The sequence below is a fragment of the Rhipicephalus sanguineus genome, chromosome 1 (assembly GCF_013339695.2).
Source record: "Rhipicephalus sanguineus isolate Rsan-2018 chromosome 1, BIME_Rsan_1.4, whole genome shotgun sequence".
NCBI classification, from domain to species: domain Eukaryota; kingdom Metazoa; phylum Arthropoda; class Arachnida; order Ixodida; family Ixodidae; genus Rhipicephalus; species Rhipicephalus sanguineus.
In genome coordinates this window covers 66,849,203-66,859,174 of record NC_051176.1, presented here as the reverse complement: position 1 = coordinate 66,859,174, position 9,972 = coordinate 66,849,203, and the positions used below count along the sequence as shown (strand labels likewise).

Below are 9,972 nucleotides of genomic sequence, written 5' to 3'. Positions count from 1 at the left end.
GGTGCCCACAGGTGGAGCCTTGATCTGTTTTTTTTTTCTTAAACTTAATTTATTACTTTGTATGCCATAATTCATCATCGTATTTTAGGTTCACTGCTGGACGAGGACCTCTGCGAATGATCTCCCTATCATGTGCGAGCTCATTCCGGTTTATCCCTGTGAGCCCTTAATTTCGTCACTCCATCTAACTCGCTGCGTCCTCCACTGCGTTTGCCATCACTGTACATCAATTTAAAACTGCGAATAATGTTCTCGGTGCTTTCCTTGGTATCATTATGTTTCATGTTCATTATAGGTAGCGTCTAACAAAGAAAAGTGCGCCTCGATTCATTCCCCTTCGTTCGTTCAGAACCCTTTTTTAACACTGGCCACGTGACAAAAACGAAAAAGGACTACATACGAAGACTCCAAAAGAAAGCAAGTCGAACAATTTTCATTGTTTTCTGAGCGATAAAAAGATAAAAATTTGCAGCGCATCCATTTCTAGGAAACGACTGGCGACGTTATCGCGATTAGCGCTAGCTGTCTCGTGACGAGTGTGCAACGTATGACGAAATGCTTTTTATATTATGATGATTATTGTGACGATTGGCACATGCCCAGTGATTCAAGTCGGCGTGACAGGAAAACGTTCCATCCGACCATTAAGAGATATCGGTAAGTGCATGAAGTATCCGAAAATCGTTTATCTGGTCATTAAATGCAGCAAAATGAGAGAGATAAACATGGTATTTGCTATAGGGTCTGAAGGAGAGAAAGGGAGGATGATAGGGTGACCGCTACAATACACACACACACGAACCTACATTGTCATTTGGTGAGCAGCTCCGTGCTCGATAGGTTTCTTTGATTGAAGCTCTGGAGGCAGGTAAGGTGCTTGATGTTTTCGGGCGGTTTGGCCCTTGCGTCATCACTGATTTCTATACCACATGCCACTTCACGACACAATGGTGTACGATGCATCCATTACAAGCGTGATTAAGTACAACATAACGACATCATATTTAAGTAGCTACTTCATTGAGCGGTCAGCCGTTCGTAGGGGCACAGTAGGATTGGACGTGGTTTAAAAGGTTTTGCAAGTCGAACACGTGAGGGACATTCGCGAGGAGTTGCAAAGACACCGCTCTACCACCGTGATTGACGTACCAAATAGGTGGAATGACTAAAGAATTTAGGTTATTTTGTGCTTGGAATAATATAGGAAATAATGCGTGTTCAATTTGAAATTTTTGATGACGGAAGGCCCCATTTCCACACACACACACACACACACACAAACACACACACACACACACACACACACACACACACACACACACACACACACACACACACACACACACATATATATATATATATATATATATATATATATATATATATATATATATATATATATATATATATATATATATATATATATATATATTAGGGGTGTGCGAATATTCGGAAAAATTCGAATATGCGATTCGATTATCATGCACAAAATAACTCGTCTTCCACATTTCTGCTGCGTTCGTAAAGCTAAAAACGTTGCCGAGGGGAGCGATAAGCATCGTAAGTACACGGAGGCACGATATCTGCCTGCGACGAGCGCCCCAATACGTATGATTTATTGCTGGCGCATCTCCGACGTGCACCGCTGTTGGCGATCATGTAACCGTACATTTTCAATATTATGCGGCCGTAACGTGCCGCACTAGCACTCGTTCACTATGCGGGACCACTTCTGAAGAAAGGCAGTGACCCATGTGACTGGTGGCCGACTGTAGGCACCTTCAGATACCCCAGTCTGGCAAAGCTTTGCCCCATGTAACTCCCTATACCAGCCACTTCTGTTACAAGCGAGCGTGCCTTTTCAGTGGCAGGGGGGGGGGTTGTCTCTGTTACAAGGGAGTGCCTGCTGCCTGATCATGTGGAGCAACTCATATTTCTTCATGATAACATGTATTCATTACTTTAATTGTGCCGTGATATTTGCTTGTGTTGTGATGTGCATTGTGCTAGCCTGCACATTGTGTTCTGGAGATAGCAGTGTATGTTGTGTTGCCAGTCAGGCTGTTAATGTTTTTTTTTTTTTCAAATAGCTACATGTTAAATAAAATATTGTTACTGTGTGGAGGCATTTTTCCTTTGATATTCGATATTCGATTCGATATTCGAAGGTGGATATTGGTATTCGATTGGTATTCGAAAAATTTGATAGTAGCACACCCCTAATATATATATATATATATATATATATATATATATATATATATATATATATATATATATATATCTTTTTTTTTTCTTCCAACAGCCTTCCATCTAACATTCTGAAACATGGAGGTGTGGGCTGCAGTGTTGACCATCTCCTTAGCAGGTATGCATGAATGCCAATAGCGCGTGTAGCAAGTATTATTAATAGACGACATACATACGCAAGAAAGTCGTTATTCCGTATTACAAGGCGTGCTTAATACATGTTAGAGCTTGGGCTTGCTGGTGGATATAAACTTCTTTTGAGGATGCTAAACAAAAGTGTGCGCCTCGGGGTTGTGTTTCTTGAATCCATTGTTCAGCGCTCCTCCTAAAAAAATATGCATCATACATTAATGAAAACCAACAGACGTTTAAGCCATGATAGCGTGTCTGACATGGCCCCTGTTGAATCCGGGGTTCCTCAAGGGTCAGTTCTGGGTCCTCTTCTATTCTTAATTTATATAAATGACTTACGCAATAACATTTCCTCACAAATTTGTTTATTTGCTGACGACTGTGTCGTATACCGCAGTATAACTACTACCTCTGATGTCGCTAATCTACAGTCTGATCTAAACCACGTCCATAACTGGTGCGTCACTTGGCGCATGGAGCTGAATACTAAGAAATGTAAATACATGCGAGTTTCACGTTCTAACGTAGCGTCCTCAACATATGTGATTAATAACATCAATCTCGAATCTGTCACAGCATACCGTTACCTTGGCGTCCACATAACTAACGATTTGTCATGGAAACATCACGTCGAACACATAATACCAAAAAGTAACCGTACTCTGGGATACATAAAAAGAAATCATTTTCTCGCTCCATCTTCACTAAAATTACTGCTCTACACCACGTACATTCGTCCTCAACTATAATATGCATCATCGGTTTGGGATCCGCATCAATCCAAATTAATTAACGCAATTGAGGCAGTGCAAAATCGCTCTGTTCGTTTAATACTAGCAAACTATCACCGTACAGCAAGCGTAACAGAAATGAAAGCCATTCTTAACATCCCACTACTCGCCATTCACCGGAAGCAAGCTCGCATTTCATTTTTTCATAAAATGTATTATCACAATGCCACTCTCCGATCACTCTTTGTTCAGCCACCACCATTCACATCTGCTCGTAGGGATCATTGTCATACAGTCAAGGGGGGGGATCGGAGATCTCTGTTCGTTCCGCGTTCGTTCTGGCGGTGTTACGTCACAAAAGTGGGCGGTCCGCAGCTCTCTTCCGCCTAGAGGAAGAGGATAGCCAATCGTCAAGCGGTGAGCGGCGAGCTTTCCGGAAGTAGACGCGCATCGTTTGTCCTCGGCAAGGGAACCGTATATTTCAAAACGAAGTGTTTCTCGACTTCTAATAAATACATTTGTTATACGAAAAGATATTGTTTTTCTTTTCAAGCTCACAGAGTTTCTGAAACAGCAATAGGTTTGAGCGCTGATATTTATTGGTGTCAGTTTTTCTAACGTGCTCGCTATGTGAAGTAGCGTACGCGAAAAAAAAAGAGAGAAAAGTAGCGGTTGGCGCAGTTTTTCAAGATGTCGTCCCACCATAAAAAATGGGCTTTTTTTTTAATTGTCGTCAGAAGTTTTCATTGTTCGGCGTTTTCTTGAACTTAGCCCGGTCATATCTCTTTACTGAAAAGTTATATAAATATAAGATTCGGCAGTTTGGTAGATAAGCATGCGAAAAACATAATGCGGAATTTTTGTCGCTCTGCTACAAGGATTTTTTGAGATAAAGACCTTCAATGTTAAGAAAATGTTTTCTGGGCCAATTTTGAGGTTTTTTATAAAAACATTTACACTACACATAAAAACTAAAAATACCTAAGCAGAAGCAAAAACATGCATACATTTAGGTAAAGAAATTTCAGCTACCTAACTTTAATATATTTTGTGCAATTGATAACGAAAGTTGGCCAAAACAGCAGAGCGGATGAGCGCTCCACTCCACCTCTTCGTCATTATTGATTTCCTGTGCTTCGAAAAAATTTTTGGCGGCAAAACAAATTGCGGATCTCTTCTTTCCACTCATCAGGCAATAATATAAAAATTTTGAAATAAATTGAAGAGGTCGACCAGCCATCGTTTGTTCGATCTTACGTGAAATCGCCCTGCAGATCTCGTTCTACTCTCTCTAAAGACGAAAAGAGACTGCAGTGTTGTAGGCGTTACTGAAAAAAAGTAACTAAATACGTTTATCGTTGCACTATAAGAAAGGAACACGTTACCGTTACCGTTACCGAAAAAATGTAACGGGCGTTAACTCTGCCGTTACTCCGCAATAATAAATTTTAATTAATGTGTCTTTTCTACAGGAACCCACAATAACAGTATTTTAAATCTCAAGTTTACGTTTCACATAAAACTTCGAACCTAAACAACAAATATACCCAAAATCCTCATTTAACGAGTATTACTTGCACAAATGTACCGGACCTTAGCAATGTTATAGTGGCTTAAAGTTGCGTGTAGAGTTACATGTGATGGCTTCTGACTCTGTCACATGGTGAAGCCATTTTTCTCAATGTGACCTTATGCATAATAGGAGATTCAACCATCAACGCTATTCGCAAAGAAAGCATCACTGAACTCAAGAAATTTACAATAATTCTGATGGCGTGCGTCTACTAGCAACATAGGTGCGCAAATATTGTAGTAGTAAAAAAATGTTTTTTTTTCCTTCAAAAATGCTTCAAAGCAGCCAGAAAGTAGCCACGGCGCCAACCTGAAACTTGTAAAGCCCGACAAAGTCGTAAAGTAGCCAGTTCGGCGCAAAGTAGCCATCAACAGGAACTCTAGTAATAAACCAAACGGGAATTGGTGGAAAATTTCAATTTTTGCTATCTTTCATATCATTCAACGAAACAAAACGGCAACAGAGCATAACACGCGTGAAAAAAAAAAGAAAATTTTACATGTTTTTGTATGTGTCTTTTTTTCAATATCGGTATTCTATTCGGTATGTATGCATTCGTTGCGGCTAATGTAACTGTAGTTCGGCTCACTAATGGTCTGGTACTCTTTATCTATTTGATTCGAAATGTTCCCTATGTTCGAGCGCTCCTAGACAAATGAAATTAGAAAACTGCGCAGCATATAATCAGCTTTGCACCATTAACCTTCGCAAGGCTCTGCATGGGCGAGCAACCTGTCCGAGCAGAACAAGTTGCTGAACGACCTGTTCGCCAACATTACACCGAACGACCTTCCGCTTCGGGACTCGTACTTCACCATCAAAGAGGACGGTACGCCAAAGAACAGCACCCTTTACCGATTCAACATGACCAATGGCTTGTTCAGAAACCTGCGCCACAGGTTGGCACCAGCATTCCACAAAGAGGTTGGTGATTGTTTACGATTATGCGCGAAAAGCAATCGCCGCTGGCGTGTTGCATCCAGCATTTAGGTAGTAACCTTCCTTTTTTTTTCCCTAAGGGACACACTTGTTGGTGGTATCAGTCTAGAAGGGTTAAGGTTGTCCACCCTTTCGCCAGCGTTCAGTCAAAGTTGATTAAGAGAGGCATCGCCAAAACGTGATCCAGGTGGCGCGTAGCCAATCATGCAAGCGTGCACAAAGCCCAAGAAATGATATAGAAAACCAGAATGGGTTATCTCAATAGACGCTCCTGTAAAAAACTCACCCTGTGCATTCGCCTAAGACGACTCGAAGGAGAAAGCTACCTGCTTCTTCTCAGTCAATGTATTCATCCTACCCAGCCCCTCTGCGAAAGCTTTCTCCACCTAACGTGGTTTTGCACTGCCTCCCGGATCGGAGGCATTGCAAGCTTTCTGCACCTCACCTGGTTTTACACTGCGTCTGTGATCGGCCCGCCTTTGATCAAGCGATGATGCTATGTGGTGACGTCACCACATGACGTAACGTGACGTCATCATGCAGGTAACGTTACGTGGCGTCATAATGACGTCACAAATTTTGACGATGTGTGCCGTCACGATGAGCCCATATGGTGATGTCATCACGTGGTGATGATTTTTCGCATCACTCGTGTTGACGCCGCCGACGCGGGACGGCGCCGAAGTCGACGGTCATTTTACCTACTATGCTACTACGGCGAGTAACGCTTAACTGATTTACTGTTTTTGGCTAGTATCGCTTCAATTGACGTGCAGTTCCAGGAAATGCCTTTGACTGTCGCTTTGCGGGGTCGGTTGTCGGCTGGTCTACCATTCGCATGCAAAAAACCGTGGAATAATCACTTACAGTGGAATTACGACCGGACATGTGGTGAGACTTGAGAAACGATCGACTTTTCGAAAGAGCTGGTCAGCGTATTATACCTTGCCATGCCTGTAAGTCATACAGCCGACTAACGGATAATATGACATATAGTCGTTAATCGCCGACAAGGTCCATATCATGCAACGAAAGCTCTGCCAGTAATTTTGAAATGAGCCCTGTCAGGAGAGCGCGCATTCGCTTCTTCATCTCATTTGATGGCCTAAAATAATTAATTTCATTTTACTAGCAGCAGATGACAAAGAAAGCCAGCCTTAGATATAAATAGAAAACTGCATTACACGTTCACGCTGGTCTAAACAACTGAAAGTGCAGTTGTTCCGCTTCCTCTGCGTGAAAGGCCGCCCTCAACAATATCTGAAAATACAAAGAACGAGCGCGTTATTCTCTCCTGGCATTTCCCGTCTTTTCGGCGCAATTCGTGACGCAAGCAGTCCGTTCACGTGATGTCATGAGGAAATAAGCTCTCGATTGGCCCATATACGGGGGACATCGGTTCTGAATTGTCTTCTACCCTGCTTTGTCATGCAGTCGCCCACCCGCTGTGCCTTGTCTCGCATGACTGTCGTGCGCGATCATCTGATTTGACTTCGTTTTGTGCATTTTCGACCGCGTTTTGTGCGGTTTTGCTTAGCGATGATACTGTTCACGTGTTTTATGAAGCTGCGAGGAGGAAACAGCGCTTGTAGGAAGGGTATAGTGAAGGCGAGAAAGAAACCACACTCTCGTCTTTCAAGTCGGAGTGGTTTAGAGGCTCTTTAACACTGGTTTCAGGCAGGTGTTAACGCCTTAACGGACTAGCGCTCACGTCATTGACGTTATGAAAGTACCGCTGGTACAGAATTGCATTCTTGTGTCTCTGCAGCTCTTCAACGTAAGTCACGTATCTGTCGCTAAATTTTGCGGCTTCGGGCATCAAAGAGGAATGAACACTTTCGTGCTGTACTGGAGGCGCTCACTGCAATATTACCGACAGAGCTTTCATTTTTAGGACCTTGTCGGCCATTAGCGGCATTCACTTTTCACAGTGATGCATTCTCTATCCTATTCACCCTCTGAACATCGTTGCTACGGGCAAGCGGAGTAAATAGCGTTACACGTCAGCGTTTTCGGTAAACAACATATGTTTTAGCACAGTTTTAGAGTAGAACAGTGCGTGACAAAGCTACGAATATTATCTCAACAGAAAACGTAAATATTAAAGTCAATATTCGCCGAGTCTTATTATTGTGAGCTTATAACTAGTCTACAGCAATAAATTCCTTAATTACAGGTATTTTGGGCCGTTTGCAATGTTCGTTATTTTTCCCCTCAAAATTCTTTCCACAGCAAAGTGAAATAAAATTCTTATAAGATTGGATTTCATTTGTTCTTTGTTGTGAAATAATAACGTTACGGAGAACTGTATCATTTGTTTTGCTAAGTGCGCTCAGAGTTGTGATAATGCGAAATTGGTGCAAAAGCGCAATTTTTTTTCTCACAAGACTAACTGCAGAATCATTTTTCTGTGTCGAAAACCTGCGCCAAAAGTAAATATCAACAAAAAGGGTAAAAGTTACAAGGGCTATCTGTTCGTGCTTATCTGGATTCACCTATAGCTGCGCCGAAGATAATTTCTCGTAGCACTAAGTAATCGCGCACTTAACATACTCACGCACAGTGGAAACTCGCTGTATGAGAAACTCTCTTTTGTGGTCACGCAGTACTGCAACGCGCATGTGGACCGGTTCTTGAACAACTTGCGGGTGAAATGCGACTTCGACCTCGAGGGCATGCTCGCCACCTACGATGGGTACCTCTCTTACGGCGCGAGCATCGTACAGAACTTCACCGTCGAGGCCTTCATCATCAAACACTCTGGAGTCAACCCTCCCTTACTGTCGGTGTACACGGGCCACCTAACGTGCAAGACTGGCAAGTGTACGTGCCCCACTTTGTGTCCTGTGCGTGTGGGCGCCCCTGGCTTGCTTTTCCTTTCTAGCACCCCGGAAAGAATGACAGAGCTGACGATGATGGGCACGAGTTAAGTGGTCTAATGATATCTGGGGTTTTACGTGCAGAAACCATGATATGAGTATGAGATACGCCGTAGTGTAGGGCTCCGGAAATTTCGACCATCTGGTGTCTTGACTTCTCTCTTGTGTCCGTGTTTGCACGCCCAACCTTTTAACACGAACATCTGGTGTTCTTTAACGTGCACTGACATCGCACAGTACGCGGGCGTCAGCCATTTCGCCTGTCAACCAAATGCGACCGTCGCGGCCGTGATCGAATCCACGACCTTCGGGTCAGCAGCCGAGCACCGTAACCGCTATACCACCGAGGCGGGCAGAGTTAAAGGGACTGACTACCAGTTTTTATGGTACCCGTTTTCTTTAGTGCAACGAAAAGGTGCAACGCGAGGCTAGCACAAAGAAAACTGAGTTGATCGAAATTTCCCATATCGTTGCTCTAATTACCGTGGCCCGAGCGAGTTGGGACGCGCGGTATGTGCACGATGAAGCAAGCAGTCGGGTGCAGGTGCGATTATACGCAAAGAAAAAGACAGAAAAGTGCTAAATCGGAGCAAACACCGGAAAATAAAGAAAGCAAAGAACCTGTGAATTTCAGTATAAGGGGTGTCACAAGCACTGTAGAGGTGCTAAAAACCAGAAACGTAGATAAAGGATGACGTTCTGGCTCTTTCGTGCAAACGTTAAGAAAGTATCGAGATGCGCCTTTTCTTCCAGGACAGAGGTAGCTGCAGGCGACATCGTATTACTCTGAGACGTGACATTTGTATTTTCTTTTGCAGGTCCGCTTGAATACTACAACGTGTATATCACAGCATTCGAACTCAACACGACAGCGTCTCCAAGGTTCAGCGACTTCAGATCAAATCCAAAGTTCCAGAACTTTGCGAAGAACCCAACCTTGGCGGCACAAGTCTGGGCAGATTTTAATGTAAAAATGTACACTCATATCTTGCCCATCATTGTTGACACCTTGAATGCGACGTATCGCGCGGAAATACCGAAAAGAATCACCAGGGTTGGAGCCGTGAACAAAAACCTCTTTCGCGGTTAAAAAAATTATAGTGAAACTTGCGAAACAATAAACCGCACTTCTGTAAACAAAACCCAATGTGGCATTAATGCAAAGCTCTTTTAAAATAAATTATCTTGATAGAGTATTGTTTTGTACGAGGAAGACAACCGCCGTACATGAATGACTGTCGTGCCCGAAATTGAACTGAAAGCGGTGCAAGGAGCGACATTTTGACCGGTTGAGATAAAATAAATAATTCACCTATGAACATTGCTGAATTCGAAATGCGCTTAAAAAAAGAACACTGCGCTGATCTGGAAAAATCATTGAAAAAATTACTTGAGGGTATACGTACGTTACGACCTCTCATTTACGTTCCTCATAAACTCATGCCACGAGAGCACAAAGTCGTAAGCA

General features: G+C 42.9%; 1 protein-coding gene across 1 annotated transcript; it reads left to right on the top strand.

Moving 5' to 3' along the window:
* Nucleotides 1–2,625: 2,625 nt before the first annotated feature.
* LOC119394726 (uncharacterized) lies at nucleotides 2,626–9,643 on the top strand. The gene is made up of 4 exons (XM_049417246.1): nucleotides 2,626–2,674; nucleotides 5,399–5,610; nucleotides 8,232–8,448; nucleotides 9,323–9,643. The coding sequence occupies exons 1-4, from the start codon at nucleotides 2,626–2,628 to the stop codon at nucleotides 9,592–9,594; spliced, it is 750 nt and encodes a 249-aa protein (XP_049273203.1). The 3' UTR covers nucleotides 9,595–9,643.
* The last annotated feature ends 329 nt before the right edge of the window (nucleotides 9,644–9,972 follow it).